This window comes from Pholis gunnellus (assembly GCF_910591455.1).
Source record: "Pholis gunnellus genome assembly, chromosome: 7".
NCBI lineage: Eukaryota > Metazoa > Chordata > Actinopteri > Perciformes > Pholidae > Pholis > Pholis gunnellus.
In genome coordinates, this window is record NC_136533.1 from 24642138 (window position 1) to 24660388 (window position 18251).

Consider the following 18251-nt stretch of genomic DNA (forward strand, 5'->3'; position numbering starts at 1 on the left):
CCATTTTAAACGCATATGTTTTGCTACGTTTACACTGAGCGTCCACACTACGCCGGAGTTTTCGAGCACCGAAAACGGAGGAGTTTAGAAACACGTCCTGGGAGGTAGAGCGGTTAGAGACCACTCTTGGCCCCGGTGGTGGAGGACGACCTTCTGTTCAGCTTCTTGGTGGACGTCTGAGTGGTGTTTCCTGCTTGGTCCTCTGTTCAAACTGACTGCTGCTGGCTGCAGCACCTGAACTGGATAAAACACTCTCTCTCACCTCCCCACACCTGAGCATGAGGATCCGCCTCATGTGCTGGATTGTCCCTGCTCCTTACCCTGGTTTGCCCCCTTTAATGTAATACTCTGCGCTCGGTCTGTTGAAAGTATTTTTAGTTTTTGCGATTGTTCCTTCTCTCCATTTCAGCTGTGAAATGCTAGTACACTGCAAGAAATAGGTGACACAATTTAGAAATACGTACTGCTGCTGACAATTCAGCATGTTGTATGTAGTTCACTGTGTATGTACACGCTTCTGCCCCAGGGCCCAATAACAAGCCAGGTCCCCGACCTCTGAATCACCAGCCGTATCTTACCGTCAACGGATGTTCAGCAATGTGGAAACGTCTGGAGTTGTGCCAATCGATGGCTTTTTCCAGCGGTTGGTTAAACAGAGCGTCTTTCTTGGATCATTGAGAAAAACATTGAATTAAATGCTCCAAGAAACCTTTACTATGTCTTCTCTTCCAAGTAAAAATGGCATTGGTGATTTATCAGATATGTACTGATTGGTATGATTAGCTTACATACCTTTTTTGGGACTGTGCACCACTAAAGCACGATCTCAACTCATATGATAAAGGCCTTAAGGTGGGTTCTGCTTCTTTACCGAGTATTCTTGAAAACCTGTCTTGAAGGTCAACATTTTGTTTTAAGATTTACATTTCTTTGCTTAATGCATAACTGCTACACATTTACACAATGTGTATTCAGATTATGACATTGCACATTTGGAGCCATGTAGTATGTTTGCATTCAATAGAGTAGACTGATACCAATGTCAGAAACACCTCTGATTCAGCCTAAAATGCTGCATCGGGTATCGGCGAGTGTGCGAGTCTATTCACCGATCTGATATAGGTTATCATATCATAAACACATTTACGCAGGAACAACTACAACACGCTACCCGATCCGTACATCCTGCCCGACAGGTGCTACTCACCTGTGGTTAAACATGTTTATGCTAAATAACAGAGCTAACAGTTAGCAGAGGTTCCATTGAGTTTCATTATGACGTCTTCATGCTCTATTCAGCAAAAACAAGCTAAGCGAAGGTAAATGTTGATGTGTTCAAATGTCGTTTTTTTTTTTACTTAGCTTTTGGCGAGAAACTTAATTAATAATTAATTCTTAAACACAATTGTTTGAAGAAGGTGTTTTCACAGCAATATTAGAGAGGGAATTATGACCTGCTGGACTGTTTTAGTTTTTAAAGCACTGGTATCGGATCGATACTCGAGCTCAGGTATCAGAATGGGTATTGAGAAATAGAAAATGGTATTGGAACATCTCTAACACTCATAAACAGTTTGCATTACACACAAAGTGGGACTAATGGGGAGTTAATAGGGTCTCAGTAGCTCATTGGACCCGCTGAAACGGGTTCACAGCATTTTAAAGCACTGTGTTGGATGCACACAGTTTTCCTCCATCTGTCTTGTGACTGGTTGGATAACGCTGGACTCACATTCTCACACACATGCATACAGAGGCACATTTTTTATCAGCAATAAATAAAACTCCCCACAAGCAGTCAGGTGATTGAACTGCAAAATGAAGATTTTGCATGTGAATGTCAGCATTCTTTGCATTTGTTTGTCTTCAGTGAGGAGGAGGGGGAGGAGGGGGAGGAGGAGGGGGGGAGGGCTCATCTCATCAACAGTAGCCCTGTCGCTTGTTCTGTTTTCACCCCCTTGGTCCTCTGAGCAGAAAAAAATGCTTTTAGTTTTCTCCCCCTCATTTTATCTTTCTTCGCATATTTGTGAATTTGCATGTTTGCTTCTTGCTCTTTTCTGGTGGTGTATGTATTTTGTAGATAAAAGTTCAGCAGTGCAGTTAAGAGAAATTAGTTGGGTAAACAGTGGTAAATGTCAATGATAAAGTTCTGTTGAAGCTCATCTGATTAGCAGGGCTACGCAGGTGTCTTATCTTGCCTGTGCAACAGAGGGTAAAATGGAAATGATTGCGTGGTCCTGAGCAGAAGATGCCTATCCCAGAAATGTCTATCTGCCGCTGAACCGAGCCTGCCGGACTCCAGGGACCCATGGGTGCTGCGTGGAAGATCATGGAGAGAGAGAGAGGAGACGCAGAGAAAGGAGACGCAATCAGGTCTCGGCTGTTGTTAGATTGAGGCCTTTTATCAGCCTGCATTATAAATGAAGGGAATTAATGGGAAACGCTGGGTAGGAGTCCTAAATGCTGATTTTTGACTTTTACCAAAATAACAAAATAGGTGGTATATTTATACATTTCTGATTGGACATTAATAATCAAGGTTGTTTCACGATACAATTAGCAGGATATCAAGGACAGCACCAAATGGTGTTTTGAAGTAAGGCAAAATCATTTTGTATGAACACTGAAACCTGCCATTGCTTTGTCAAAAATACTATATATTTTACTACTTTCAAAACTCTCAAATCCTGAAAATTCATAAATGAGTCTTTGCAGACTTTTCAATGATTTGCAGAATCTTGATGAACAAAATACAGTGTACGGTTTAGAAGTCATGTGAAGGGGTTGATCATATTGATAAACCAACCACACCTTCTTCCAGTTGAGCTCCACCCACTTCCAACCAGTGAGATGAGCACAGAAATATAGAAACCAGTGACAACCAAAAGAGCTTTGGTAGAGGATGTGTTCATGTAGGAACCCATCACTAAAATAGGTTTCCATGGCTTTTAAAGGCACATATGATTAATGTTAGATGAATTTAAGTAAACAACATAGAAATCTGTGTACACAAATGATCAGAAATGTTACCTTTGCTACCTGTCCGGCCCTGTAATATTGAGTACATAAGTGTGTATATAGTATATACTAGTAGTTTTACATTACAGAAGCAATTGAGACTAAATAGAAAACTGTCAGTTATTTTATAGTCTTTCCCATATATGTATATTTGGCAGATCTAATTGGATTTGAACATAGAACACAGAACCCTATGTTTTCTAACACAGAGAGAACTACAGTATTTGTCCTGTGTTTCCCATGAGGACTAGAGAGAGAATTCCAACTGGAGGCGTTGGGATTTGTCATTCAGCAGAGGTTAAACCCCACCTATTAGTGTGAGGTCGGAGTAGCACGCAGATAAAGATTTCCTGTTGTGTGGTGTCAAAAAATCAATAGCTCCGCCGCGATGTGCTCATTTGATATCAACAATAGTCTTTTTAAAAATCAATTAGGCCGGATAGAGGAGGACATCAGTGTTGGGTTACACCTTTCTTTTTTCCCTTTATTCCTCACTGATATCCAACCAGACAGACTGTTTGTTGAGGCGGCTTGTTCCTATTGGATGACCAGGTACGTTGCACTTATGCATGGTTCCTGCATAGAAGTGACCCCTTGCACACAGTTGGACATCAGTTCTAAGAATGACACAAACACAAAGTTAACAGACTCCAAAAATGAAAATGTGATCAATAAGAATATACTTCTAAATGGGGTACTTCTGTAGACTACACACAGTTTGTGCATGTGGTAAAGCCAGATGTCCATCTGTAACACTTAAATAAGTTAAGCCTGATCATTTATACTGTTGATGTCACTTTGACAGTAAAACTCTTCTCTCAGAAGAGATCATCCTTTATCTGTTGTGTAATATAGAACATCAAATGAAAGTGGACCCAAGCTACTCCCATGTGGGACTCCACATACTGTACCATATTTTCAAAAAAGTAATACCTGAGATTACTTTTTATACAATCAATAGCTAATGCTGATAAACTTTTTCACACAGAGGGAGTGCACCAAAAGGGAGGGAGGCAAGGGTAACAGAAGTGTTTCCTAAATTAGAAAGAAATTGATTGGAAACGAACTTCTTGATAAGCAATGCCAATTTCACAAGCCCACAGTTACAGCCAGAAAGAAATCAGCTTCTCCATCTTTAGGTAAGGCTACTGTTTTGGATTCTTCCCAAAGTTGTGGACAGTTTCCACCAAGTAAGCATTTATTAATAATACGACATATCAGTTAAGATAACAGCTCACCTGCAGGTTTAATTAGCTTTCCTTCCAAGTGGCTATAGCTGAACACAAAACTGAATCTACCTGATTAAGTATAGAATAACACTTTAGGCCCTCATAGTATTTCCAGTAGGGCTACATGTTAAGTAGACCTCTTAAATCATTGTTTTTGTTGGTAAAAATAAACCTGTGGCAATGTTGTGAGGTTTGATGATAGCTTCACTTCAACTTTTATTGTTCATCTTTGGACATTATCTGTGTTTTTTATGTGACTGTGTGAAATGTAACCATGTTTCATAACTTAAGAGTGGAGGTATCTTTCTGGTCGTTTGCATGATTGATGTGCAACGTTTTGACCTTTATCTCTTTAAAACACAAAAGATATTCATTAATCCATGATGCCATGTTACATTCACTGACCTTTGCAGACATCAGCAGGCCAAACAAACAACCTCATCGAGGCATCCGCAAACACTAAAAACTTTCCATCATTCACAAATGAATCAACAATCTTTTACACAATTGCAATTTTTGCCATTGTAGTTAAGACAACTCATAAATTCAAATAGTTATCAAAGTTGAAGTTAAAATACAGACTCCTGAGATGAGCCGGACAAAGACGGAGGGGATGGACCAATATGCTAGTTGACCTTGAGTCAGACCTTTGAATGTCATGAATGGAACTCGCTGTTGCCCATAAACTCTCCCCCACTTTAACATCAGTGAAGTTTGCAAAAGATGATTCTGTCCTTGTTTTATCATTTATATATATATATATATTTTTTTTGTATACCTACAAAGTAAGCCTCCGAGAATAGATTTAAATTACCATTGACAGGACTCACTCATTAAACAAGAACATTTAATAAAGTGTCAAAACAAACAACTCAATAAAATGGTACCGAGCTAAAAGCCCCCCCCCCCCCCCCTCTCTGTTACACACACACTCATCAGTTAATTGCGTTAGTCATTCCATTAATGGCGGACTGATTGTTTTATTGTGTTGGCTCGTCAAAGAGGCCTGGACGCCCCAGTGGCTGCTGAAGCGTCTGTATTGATAAGCCTTTGTGTGTGTGTGTGTGTGTGTGTGTGTGTGTTTGTGTGTGTGTTTGTGTGTGTGTGGCTGGTGACGGGGGTGTATATTGGTGTGATAGTGTGTACAGGGTGGATGTGTGTGGGCACAGTATGTATTTGGCAGCTCAGTGTCAACGTGTCACCTTGTGGACATGTGTGTGTGTGTGCTACTTATGCTGTGGACATAAATCTTTTTATGCACATTGTGCCTTCCTTTGGAGGACAAACTCCAAGTCCCCGTAACCTAATAACCACATTTTAGGGTGAGGACGTGGTTTAAGGTTCGGGTACAGATAGGTTTATGTTAGGGTTATGATCTCCAGGAAATAGCTGTAAGTCAATGTTATGTCGTCTAAAGTGCTAAGATCAGGACTGTGTGTGTGTGTGTGTGTTGAGAGAGACACTGTGTGTGTCAGAGCTTGTGTTTTTGGGAATAGATCATCTAGCACTGACATAAAGACTGAAGTGTGTGTAGCACAGTGATGGGTGTAGTATCATACAGAGCAGTGAGGGTAGTAGCAGCCAGTGCAGCCATATCGATAAGGAGCGCTGGGTTATTATGCAGGTCTGTGGTGGGCGGGAGGTAATTAACAGGGATTAGGATTGTTGGAGGCCTCATGTGACCCCGGTGAACACCGCTAACCTGCTGGGATTAGCACGCAGCGTTCATTAGTGGAGGTGCAGACTCCCTGACATCTACAGTCATTGACGCTGCATATAATTAACTAGTTAAACTCCATCAACCGCATTTACATATATGTACATTTTTACACTTACATTTACACCAAATGATCAATAATAAATATGTGTTAATGATAACATGGACAAAATTGTATAATGTAGGGCTGGGACGTTAATAAACGAAACACGACTGAGGCCATGTCCACACTACTCCGTGTCCATTTTAAACGCATCTCTTTTGCTACGTTTACATTGAGCGTCCGCACTACGCAGAGTTTTAGAGCACCGAAAACGGAGGAGTTTGAAAACGCTCCCGAGGACGGATACGTTTGAAAACTCCGGGGTTGCCTCTTCGTGTGGACGGTCGAAAACGCATTCGTTTGGAAACGATGACGCCCACAGCCGCCTTCACTACTTGATTGGTTCTTATCTGTCACGAAGTGTCCTTCCCTGCATTTCTGCGGAGGAAGGTGGAGGAAGAAGACGGAGGAGAATCTACTTCCTGTTTACACCGGCACCCACCCGCATGCCCAGTGTACATGAATAGTCACGTGATATCCGTCTACGCGATCTCCGTCCAGACCAAAACGCCTGAAAACAAATATCACGTGACTATTCACGTACACTGGGCATGCGGGTGGGTGCCGGTGTAAACAGGAAGTAGATTTTGTGTCCATCACCCTCCCTAAAGCCGCTAACCGTGACTTCAGACGTCCGCTCCGTAGGTCTGATAACGCCGCTGGACACGCTGCTCACTACTCGCTCCAATAACAGCTGCTTCCTCCGTAACAATGCAGACTTCAACTGGACAACAGCTGCTAGTAAAGACAACAAGGTCAGCAACACCTGTAATCAGTTGTCCATGTTAAATTAACCTGGTCGTCGATCGGTAAACAAGGCTGTTTATTTTTTTCCGGGAAAGGGTCACGTGATATACGTGGTGACTGCTAAGAACCAACGGATTAGCGAACACGTGATCGTTTCCAAACTCCTCCGTTTTCGGTGCTCGAACACTCCGGCGTAGTGTGGACGCTCAGTCTGGACATGGCCTCAGAGTCTACAGCCATGCTAGAGGCTGCGCTAAATGCTAACCTCAGCATGCTAACATGCCAACAATGTTCACGATCTTAGTTAAATACAAATCCTAAATGATGTTATAGAATTGACATAGTTACTTTGATATGTGGTGTCTCTACCGACTCACTGAGGGACAAGATGTGACGGGTGACTTCAGATTTGTTTTTGTGGTGTATTTTCAGTTGGCTTAGAGGCACATTTTACAAAGACAGCCTCACCTTTATCCACGATGTTCCTGTCTAGGGGGTTGAATCCGAAGTCTCAGATGGTTTTGTTTCATGATTATCTGTTCAGCATTGCTCAATAATTTCCTCCGTTGGCATAAGCAAACAGCTGCCCAGTTATCAATAGATCACAGAGCAAGCACTATAGGTCAGAGTGACATTTTTACAAATGCCTTACAAACATTTCATTTCACCAACATTTCAGAAATGCACTTCAACTTGTGAAATATAAATGTTTATCTTTAATCAAGAGGTCAGCTTCTCCTGCAGCAGTGGGTTTTAGTGTTAAGCCGGTCCATGTGCTCGTAGTGCACCTCAGAGCACTCATTTGGACTCATTTGGATATTGAGGTTGGCATCAACCCACAACAACAAGTGACCTGGATAAGATGCAACAGGTCATGAAAGGAATATGATAAGCCTTAATATCTGACAAACTAATGCTCATGTTGGGCTTGTTTATAAGTTAATATCTGTGTTGGCTCACTGAGGTCAAATCCTTGCTCCGTTTCACAATGAGGGTCAATTGAGCTGGTCAGGCTGATAAACAGCACCATGTGGTGAAGATCGGCCAATGATGCAGAGGCAGACTGGACATTGATGGAGTGCCGAGATAAGGAGGGTCAGAGGCCCCGTGGGACGGGAGATAGCACAGCGGCAGGTCAGACTGTCTCAGGAGTCATGTTTGGGTTGGCGCTTGACCTGGAACTGAAACCTGACACTGACCCCAACAACTCAGATATATTCTCTTTAATTTGGTGTATTCTCACAAAGAAGTGAGACAAGGTTGTCTTCTACATATTTGTGAAATCGAGCTCTACCCAAAACCTGAGTCATTCGATTAAAAATTCAGCCCAACCTGACCCGAGCACAGCAGGTCAGGTCAGCTCCTGTTGCGTCTGGCATCAGTGTCATGCTCTCATGTGCAGCGGGGCAAGAGATTGAAAACGTAGGGCTGGTTACAGTGTCACAGTGACTGGTAAACAAAGTGTGACGGCACCTGTTTGACAATGTGATGCTAGTGCAGACCCTGACTGGAGCACATGCAGTCATTTAGTCTTGACTTGGTTGGATCAGTGTTGATCCTGATAAAACAGATACTATCAGGTCTAGTTCCGTAAAAGGTGATCCCTGTTTGACTGGTGGGTAATTCACTATATTGTGCAGAGTGCCATTACAACTTTGAGCTGTGAGTTAAGGGAACACACCACTTCCTGTGTGAGTTTACCACAACAGCGAAACAATGTTTTCAACCGCTATTTGGCTCTAAGGACTGGTGTTATTGAATTAATGTCTACTCCTCGCTGTCCCTCCTACTTTCTCCCCTCAAACCACACTCCTTCCTGCTCCCTCCTCCCTTCCATAACCCCCCACCACCACCACGTCCTCCTCCTCCGCCCCTCCACCGGCTGTGGGAAAGCCATTTTATCAGCGTCTGTCCGTTGTTCTCTGGTGGGGATAGATACAGAGAAGATAGATGAGTGTTTTGACATGGAGAGTGTTAGACAAACACTCTTATCAGGCCCGCCACTTTAGACCGACCCCCCGAAACAGTCGCCTGAACCGTGCGTGAGATGAGGGGGGGGGGGGGATTTTGAATGCGTTTTGATCAGAGGGAGGGAGGGAGGCGGTCATAAGGAGAAAGCCTCACACTGCTGTTGCTCAAACTTGTTCATTTGTCCTCAGATGTGCAGGAAGTTGTCTCAACTACAGACCGCCGCTCCCGCTGCACTCAGAGCTGTCTTAAGTCTTGTAAAACAGATGGATCGGCCCTCCATGCCTCCCAGCCAACTGGCTCTATCTGGGCTGCGGCAGGCTCAGACCACAGCCGTCACTGCCATCCTTCTGCAGTTATCAATTTGAGGAAGTACACAAGAAGTTTCCCCTGTTTGAACCGGGCCAGGACAGAAAGTGCTCAGCTTGTGTCAGAAACTCCCCCTGCTGTTGAGCCGTTGACAGTTTCGTCTGTCTGCTCTGAACTGCTGCTAGGGTTCAGGGCGAGTTCAAGCCACATGCTGCTTCTGCTGTGGTGTGTTTTTTCTTCCTCTTGAGCCCGTCGCGTGGTCTCTGCTAAATGTCATGTTTTAACCAGGCGGGGTTTTGAAGGCCGAGAGGTTCGATTTCTACCCATATGTAGTATTTTATAATCTTATAATCTTATAATAAGTATGTTGCCCTATTGATGCCATAAGCATTCCCAAAATGGCAAAACATCAAAACTCTTCCTAAAAGCTATACTAGTGAGCTTTTAATGGTAAAAGTAAGTAAAGTTCTGACTGTTTATGAAATATAAATAAAGGATTATGTGAATGCTTAAGAACGTCTCCTGATCTTTGTCATTGAGGGCACTAATGACACCGGTAGTTTCTGGATGAGGTCAATATCACTTTTCCACAACGTGTTTGTATATTTGGCTTATTTCAGCTTCACTGGTGTTAACCGCTCCTCTCTCCTCTGCTTCCTCTAGATGATCTGGAGTTCAGTGAAGAGGGCCGCAGGGTGGTAGCTGGTCGGGACCTCCATCCAGACACAACTTGGGGCCCCTACCCAGGAATCCTCCAATCAGAGGGCAGCACAGATGATCAGGAGACAAAGGTAAGAGCTGTGATGTCATCACTGTCCAGTAAGCAAAGATGCTGTCATGGTTACTGAAAGGGAGAAATGACTGTTAATAGATTCTTATATTATAGATGAGCTCTTGAATTAAAATGATACACATCATTCTAAAGCAACATCTGTGTACCATTAAAAAAACATTGTAAAATAAAACAAGGTCAACTCTCTGTACTTTTTAACTTTAGTAATTAGGCTACAAGTCATTGTTGGATTTCTGAATTTGAGATGTTTTTCTGATTTAGGAGCCTTTTGTTGTATCGCAATTCATGTCAGTAGGACATGAAATCATTATTATGAATATGAATTATGTGTCCAGTATGGGTTGAGTTAATACAATACATTCGAATAATGTTAAAAAATGTAATAATTGATTAGGAAATAAATTGGTCAGAATTGTGATGCTTTATTATTATAAGTCATTTATAACAAAAATAATTATTGCAACTTCACAAACGCACTGAATTGGGTCTAAATGAGCTTACCTTCTCAACTAGTGGAATTTCAGAAAATGAATCAACAACAATATTGTCATTTATTTAGCAAAATGTCAAACATCCTCTGCCTCCAGCTGCTGGAGTGTGATGAGTTTCTGCTGTTACTGTGTTGTGTCGCTGTGAATGTCTTTGTCCTTTGGACTGTTGACCACAGAGGGAATCCTTGACTGCTGGGAATTTATTGGTATTTCCACATTTTTCTTAGATTTGATAGAGTAAACTAAATGTGATTGACCAAAAATAGTTGTCAAATGACGTATCATTCTAATAATGAACATGTTTTTTTTTTTGCCTTATTTTATTTCTATATTGTTATAGAATGAATACTATATATATAATGAGTATTTGATAGTGAAAATATGTGAAACTCATTTCTTATTAATTATTACATGCAGCCCTAAAGTAAGACACCAATGAATGCTTTAAATAATGTATCTATTAATACACATCTGGCATATATTGTAAACCATGTTGTTGAACTGCATCAGCTGAAGAGAGACCTCCAGCTAGCGTAAGTCAAATGGACAGGTCAGGGGTCAAGAGAGACAATGAATGAACACCTTATCACCTATGTGTGTGATAGTAGATGAAAATGAACAGCTCTCTGTGTGTGTGTGTGTGTGTGTGTGTGTGTGTGTGTGTGTGTGTGTGTGTGTGTGTGTGTGTGTGTGTGTGTGTTTGTCTGTGTTGGTTGGGAACAGTGTGTGGGACCGGATGAAGCCCTATCAGAGGCTGGGTTTGTGCATCATGTGCAAGTCCATCTAATCATATGATACTGATGCTGGGAGAGGCTTCCTGGCATGGAGCACGGATTCGGACAAACACACACACACACACACACATGCAGGGACATTCATGCCCATCATTTTCAGTTGTTTGGCTCCAAATGCCAAATGTTAGTCCAGCTCATCCAGTTGAACTAGTCCACTTCAGGGTTTGAACCAGATGGAGTTTATAACACACACCTACCCCATCAGACTCTCCTCTCCCTTCCTGTTCTCTCTTCTCCTCCTCACTCCCGTCCTCTCCTCTCTCTTCTCTCCTCCTGTCCTCTCCCCTCTTGTCCTCTCCTCTCCTCCTCCCCCCGTCCTCTCTTCTCCTCCTAGCCCTCCCCAGACGTCCGCCTGTCTTTTATCTCCACATGGCGCCATCCTCCTGGACAACAAACCCCAGTGATTGATTCCTGCTTGATAGGCTCTCATTTCTAAGATTTTGTTTATTATCAGTGAGGTTCTGAGTGTAGAGATATATATGTGTGTGTGTGTGTGTGTGTGTGTGTGTGTGTGTGTGTGTGTGTGGACTCACCACTCACACTCACAGAAACACACACTCACACACTCACACACACACACACAGACACACACACACACACACACACACACACACACAGACATACTTACTCACCCATCACCTTTTGTTCTTCCCCTCCCTTCCGCTGCCCATACCGTCCTATTCCTCCTCTAAACTGTAAAGTCAGTGTCTGTTCTTTTGAGGGCTTTTCATTCATATGGAAAGCATCTCGTTCTGACTCTTAATACCCATTTTCTCTTTTCTTCCTCATTCCCCTCTTTCATATCTGTGGACTGGAGAAGTGAGGAGACGGACCTTCAGTATCTGCTGGAGATAGTGGCCGTAATCTCACATTCCTCCTGTGTTTCTCCCCCTGTCACTCCACATCCTCCCCCTCCTCCATCCCTCCTCCATCCCTCCCTGCCTCCCTCCCTTGTGGGTCAGCAGGGGTCAGGGCTCTCCTCCTCCGCTAAAGCCCGAGCCATCACACTGCATTCCTTGATTGGCTATTTGAACGGTTTTATTTCAGGAACAGCAAGAGGATGAACTCAGTTTTTTTATAAATGCAGGAATAATATTTAATGTCAAAAGGTACTGTTTGCATCTAGTAAATATGAAGATGAATCCAATACTCCAGCACTTTAGCCAAAGAGACATTTAGTTGCATTTAGTACGCCCGTAAACTATGCATTGCTCTACTGGCAACTGTCAACGCTTACTTTTAGTTTTGAATGTCCTGTGTTCATCCACCTCCACCAGCCCTGTGGGACTATCTTGCACATCAGACTACATCAGTTGCTCTCAATGTGTGTAATAAGGACATGAGTGTGTTTAAATTGGAGTTAGCAGTAAGCCTGGTGCATTGCATACGGACGTTTGAGAGTGCCTCCGTGTGTTGGTGTTGGACTCTTTGAGAGATGTTCCGATACCATTTCAAGATTCCGATAGCTGATATCAGCCAATACCTGGTAGTGATCCTACCAGTGAGTTAAAAACCTAAAAAGTTGAAAAGGTCATAATTCTCTCTCTAATATCTATTTAATACTGCAGTGAAAAGATCTCCTTCAAACAACTGTATTTACTATTTAAGTTTCTCGTTTCTCTCTCAGTTTTACATCATGATGACGTTACAATATTCCTTCGTTACAATTTTCCTTCGTTACAATTTTCCTTTGCCTAATACTCACTTTTACTGAATGGAGCTTGAACGCATCATAATGTGCTCAACTGTTAATGTTTGCTGGTAGCTCCACAGGACTGTGCTGCACCAGCTGCTAACAGCTAACAGCTAATGTTAACTAGCTCTCCTACTGCTGCTTTCAACACAGATTAGTTGTTCACTATGTATTTATAAGGAAAAAATAGTTTCATCCAGAAAACCATCTCACGGTGCGAAGCGTTTCAATTCTTTTGCTGTTGGGCTGTGTTGATATCTGGGGCAGAATAATTGTAACTTGTTAATGGTTTGAAGGAGAAGCATTTGGAAGATACGGTTGGATTCAGTGTGTTCTCCTCGTGCTCTTTGATATGCGCTTTGTCTGTGAAAGTGCCGTAGGTCGCGGCTGGGATCGGTAACGGAGAACATAGCTCGCCATCTCCTGGCAAAAAATAGGTGAAATTGTGGTAGTACTTGTAGTATCTTGAAGTACTGTGTGTATATATATGTTTGAGTGATTAAAATAGGTTACATGGTCCATTTTATCAGAATTTCTTCGTTACGTAGGTTTTTGATATATCATAAAATATCATTTCATTCGTTCTCAGCAGTGATTTTTACTACATGTGTGTACTCTGTCGCACCCCCCTAGCCCCCCAATTGGGGGGCTCTCGGGTCCCGTGGTGCCGTGGTGTGGGCTCTGGTGATCAGGTAGAAAAAATAGGAAAGTAGTTTGAATGAGTGTGAAGGAACTTTGAACTAGCTCTTGTGAACTGTGAACTTGCTCAACACTGAACCTATAAACAGTGTTTGGTACATTACGTCCTGCATCTGCGCTACACGTTGGCTTTTATTTGGATGCAAAGGGTCAGGTGCAGATTGGTCCATTATGGACATTTTGTCTTTGGATGCAGGGCTGTCTTCATAGTTATTATTAATGGTAAAGCGTGTTGTGGGAGACTATTGCACATCAACAGCACAGGTTTTATTTAGTAAGTGGTAACACACTACATACTCATAACCTGCTTAGAACTGGTCTGTAGTATGGATTTGGACAACATGACATCCCACCAGTCTGGACATCAGACCAACAACTCTCTGATCACAAGGCCTTTCTTTCACCATTTTCTGCCACATCAATGTTTTTATATATTCCAGTTTTGTGTGTAAAGTGTAACTGCAAATGAAAATGGATAACTAGAAACACACTTAAGGAAAGCATTGCCCAACATCATGTTTACAAGAAATGGTTTAAAATTGCTTGAAGGAGCAATTCTCATTCCTTCCTTATTCCTCATCAGGTGTTTAGCATATTAAATTGCGAGCTCATCGTGGTGCAGACGGTGCATTTTCATTCACAGATACAGTATGTAAAGTAAGTAAGGGTAACAGTTCGTATCTGAGTAGAAAGATGCTTCTTTTGGCTGGACGCGGCCGTACTTCCCTCTATCGCTCATCGCCCTGCTTTGGACGTTCTCTCTCTCCCTCTCGCTCTCTCTCTCTCTCTCTCTCTCTCTCTCTCTGTGTATATATATATATATATATATATATATATATATATATATATATATAAATAAGCTTTTCCCCCCTCCAGACCTCAGTTGTCTATCCTTCCTCACTTCTATCTTACTTATACCACCTGTCTTCCTCAGTCCTCGTCCTTGTTCTCACCAGGCTCTGTGAAGCCCCCAGGCTTCCTCCCCCGTCTCTGGGTGAGATTGGCATGGTCCACTCGGTGGTCCTGCCCCTTCCGGCATCGCCCTCTCTCTCTCAACTTCTCTCTCCACAAATTTGCTTCTTATTGGGCCCTGACAGATAAGCTATCAGTTCGATACAAAGCCTACCGAGCAGCACAACTACATCGGGAAGCATTCACACTCAAGTAACACATAGACGCAAAGAGACATATTATGTTCAATGACTTTATTTCCTTTATCTGAAACAATATGAATTTAAATACCTCTGATGTTGTCTTGTGTCTGTGTGTGTTATCATATGGTTGGGGGTGCGTTTGTTACTTCTGAGAAATCAGGGTGGAGCAAAGCGAGGCGAATGAGATCCAGGCCTCGCTCTCCCTCCAACAGATCTCCTTCATTAGATTGGCGGCGTGTTAACTGGTCTGTGTCATATGGAAATCCTGCCATTTGCATCTCTTGAGAAAGAGGCATGAAACCATTTATCTATTTAAATATATTCTGGCTGATATGGCTGTTGGACTTTAGAACAGGGTATAATAATGTTTACTGATCAACTGATCAGCTGTGCCGCTGATTCCTCACTGTTTTTGGTTGAGTGAACAACCGGGTCCTCCTCGGCGAGCCTCCCCTGGCAACTCGGGGAGTGAGCGCACCACTTCTGCTATTCCGATTGGATCGCACATGACAAATCTGATATTATATCTCCTCTCCTCCTGATTGGATCCTGCTTTAATTAACTGATAGTGCGAGTGCATGTGATTGGACCGAAGTTGCAGGATTGTTGTGAAATGTTCAGCTCAGCTGGAGCGAGAGCGAAGGAGTGACGGTGCTAACGTCTACGCAAAGCTAGAGTTTGTTGCATCGGTTGCATCCTCCCGAAGGACAGATGTCCAACATGAAGGCTCCACAGGACAGACTCCACTTACAACATTGTCCCTATTGTTCTCCCTCCGTCAGCAGCACCCAGCAGCTCAACCCCACCCCAATCCTGTCTTTCGTGGAAAGGCAGCCTGAAGGCACGATCCTGGAAGGAGCAGAGTAGGGGAGTTCAAAGCGTTATCACGCGCCGAACGTCTTTTCATCATGTTTTAGAAACAAGCGTTCGCACTAATCCCCCAATAATCTCTCCAGGAGAACTGGGGCGATAAGGCGCGCCACCCACGGCTTTTCAAACACTTTTTGGGTAGTCTCTTCTCACTCCCTATCTCTCCTCCCCTCTACCTCCTCTCCTCTCCACTTCCTCCTTCCCTCGCTCCCCTGGAAGGACGAGTGAAGGTGATCACCGTCTCCTCCTTATTCTCTCTGGAGCTGTTTTCTTCTTCCTTTTTTTTTTGCGTTGACTCCGAGCCGGTTTGTTTACATCCAGATTTTGATCTTTTTTTATCTGGACTCATCAACAGTGTTTCTCTGCCTGTGTTTCTCTCTCTCCTCCGCCCATCAAATTAGAATGTTAATTAAAATGGTGCTCCTTCAGAAGATGACAAATCAATGATTACGGGGAGTGTTGAGATACCTTCTGCGCTTCCCCCCAGAAGAACGCAATACTAAGGAACCAGAGAGCAGGGCAAGCGTTTCTATCTTTAAAGGCACAGTACAATAAAAAAAGACATTATAAATATTATAAATTAAATATCAAATCCCCTCTCCATTGTTCCTGTAAAATGATGAAATAACATAACTTCTCCCATCATATGAAACCACACTTATCTTTGTTGGCTCATGGTTGTAATAGCTAGCAGAGCGGTAACATGTTAAATGGTAAATGGATGCACTTGTATAGACTTTTCTAGTCTTCTGACCACTCAAAGCACTTCAACACTACATGTCATCATTCACACATTCATACACTGATGACAGGTGCTACCATGTAGTAATAAGGGTTGCAGATGTTTGTTTGAATATCATTTGGAAAAAGCTTTGTTTACACTGCTACAGCTGGTTGTCATAAAGCGTGCCAAGACTTGATTATTGTTCAGATTTGGGAATAACAGCGCACACTTTCTGACTATATTTCCTCAAAGACATTCCTGGTGTTGAATCATTTGTTCATACTTGTAAGCTGGCTCATCGTCACACTGCTTTGACTTACTGGGACATTGGAATAGAATGGAACCATTTGTATTGTTACTGGTAACATCTGTGCTTTATCACAAGTTAACATGTCTGCTGTGAAAAAGCCCATTGCTTAGGGTTGTACTCATGAGCTCGGTAGTCCTTCAGCAGACTGACTGAATGCAAGCCAATGCAAGAGAGTGACCCAAAATATCGACTATTTAGTCTCACGAGAAATGCCAAACTGGACAAGACACCATCTTCTCTCTGCGACCACAAAGTGAAGACTGGACATAGAATAGACATGATACAGGTAACCATGTAACGATTCAATACAGTTTGAGATTGCACTAACTCAATATCCACTTTGGACCGATCCAGTTTAACTCGTGCCATTACGGATCACTGCAGCTCCTTGGCCATGGTTGTGATTTAATGATGTCGTTTGCCTTCTATCTGTAATGATGATATGATGGAACACTGTGAATTAGTAAGATGGTGTCCCACATAGTGAAACCAATGAAGCAACATCCTTATTATATATAAATACAACTTGTGACAAGTGTTTTTCCACTTTTTCATCAGTTCATTCAAAGATTTTATTCAATCGAATTTGCAATTTTAAGATGTCACATCACAGAAGTTAAGGATGCTCTGACTTCCATCTCACTCGGACTACTGCAGCGTTTTTGGGCAAAACCCACATCTCCCCTTGAGTGATGGACATATTGCCTCAAAATGTTGACCCTGTGCATCATGGCCTTGAGGAGAGCTAGCTTCTATCTGTGGTGATTGAATCAGTGTGCTCCACATAGGCTACCTGTCGTATGACTTGCCCACATCATGACAGCAGCTGTCTGTGTCTCAGTCCGTCAACCGGGCCCTGACAGAAGAGCCTATCACCCCGAGAGAGAGAGAGAGAGAGAGAGAGAGAGAGAGGGAGAGGGAGAGAGGAGGGATGATTGGAGAGAGGGGAGAGAAAACCGCCAAATAAGATAAAATACTGATAGACAGAAACGCAGCCAGCCAGGCCAGGGAGGAAGAGGAACAAAAGAGGCCCAAAGAGAAAGGCGGGAAAGGTCCGTCGACTAAAACAAAACATGAGAGACAAAAGGAAATATGAGAGAAAAAGAGACCTGGAAGAGAGGCGAGGTGAATGTGGAAGAGGAGGGTTAAATGAGACGGAGGGAGGAGGTGTTCATCACTCAGAGGCAATGACTGGCTGGTATCTGCATCTCCCTGTCATCTGCACCGGCTTCTGCAGGGTGGAGGAGGAAGGAAAGAGGAGGAGGAGGAGGAGGTGTAAGAGACGAGAAGAGGAGAGGGAAAACCTCTATCCTCTCTATCTCTGAGCCTCATCTCCGGCAGTTCAGGAGCCTGCTTTCCAAGAGTGCCTCATTTTCAAATCTCTTATCTCGGCCCCCGTTTTAAGTATCGCAGTTTTATATTTTTACATGTCATTTGCATGCAGCTCATCAAACCTGGCTCCCTCTATTTTTTTTTCTCCTTCTTTTTCTGCTTCTCGGAGGTGTGCGCCGACATGAGCACACGGGGAAAAGCTCACAGTCCGCTGCTCAGAGCCAAAACCATGTAATGCAATATACAGTGTAAAAGAGTATCCTGGGTCTCTGTAGAATGTTTGAGAAATGCTTTGCGTGA

At 43.0% G+C, this 18251-nt stretch overlaps 1 protein-coding gene across 1 annotated transcript in view; it reads left to right on the top strand.

The window, feature by feature from the left end:
* Positions 1-18251, top strand: part of zfpm1 (zinc finger protein, FOG family member 1) — a 103855-nt gene that overhangs the window by 69694 nt on the left and 15910 nt on the right. The window contains exon 4 of the mRNA XM_079163591.1: positions 9755-9882. Within this exon, the coding sequence (XP_079019717.1) occupies positions 9755-9882 (128 nt within the window). The remainder of the gene's footprint in view (positions 1-9754; positions 9883-18251) is intronic.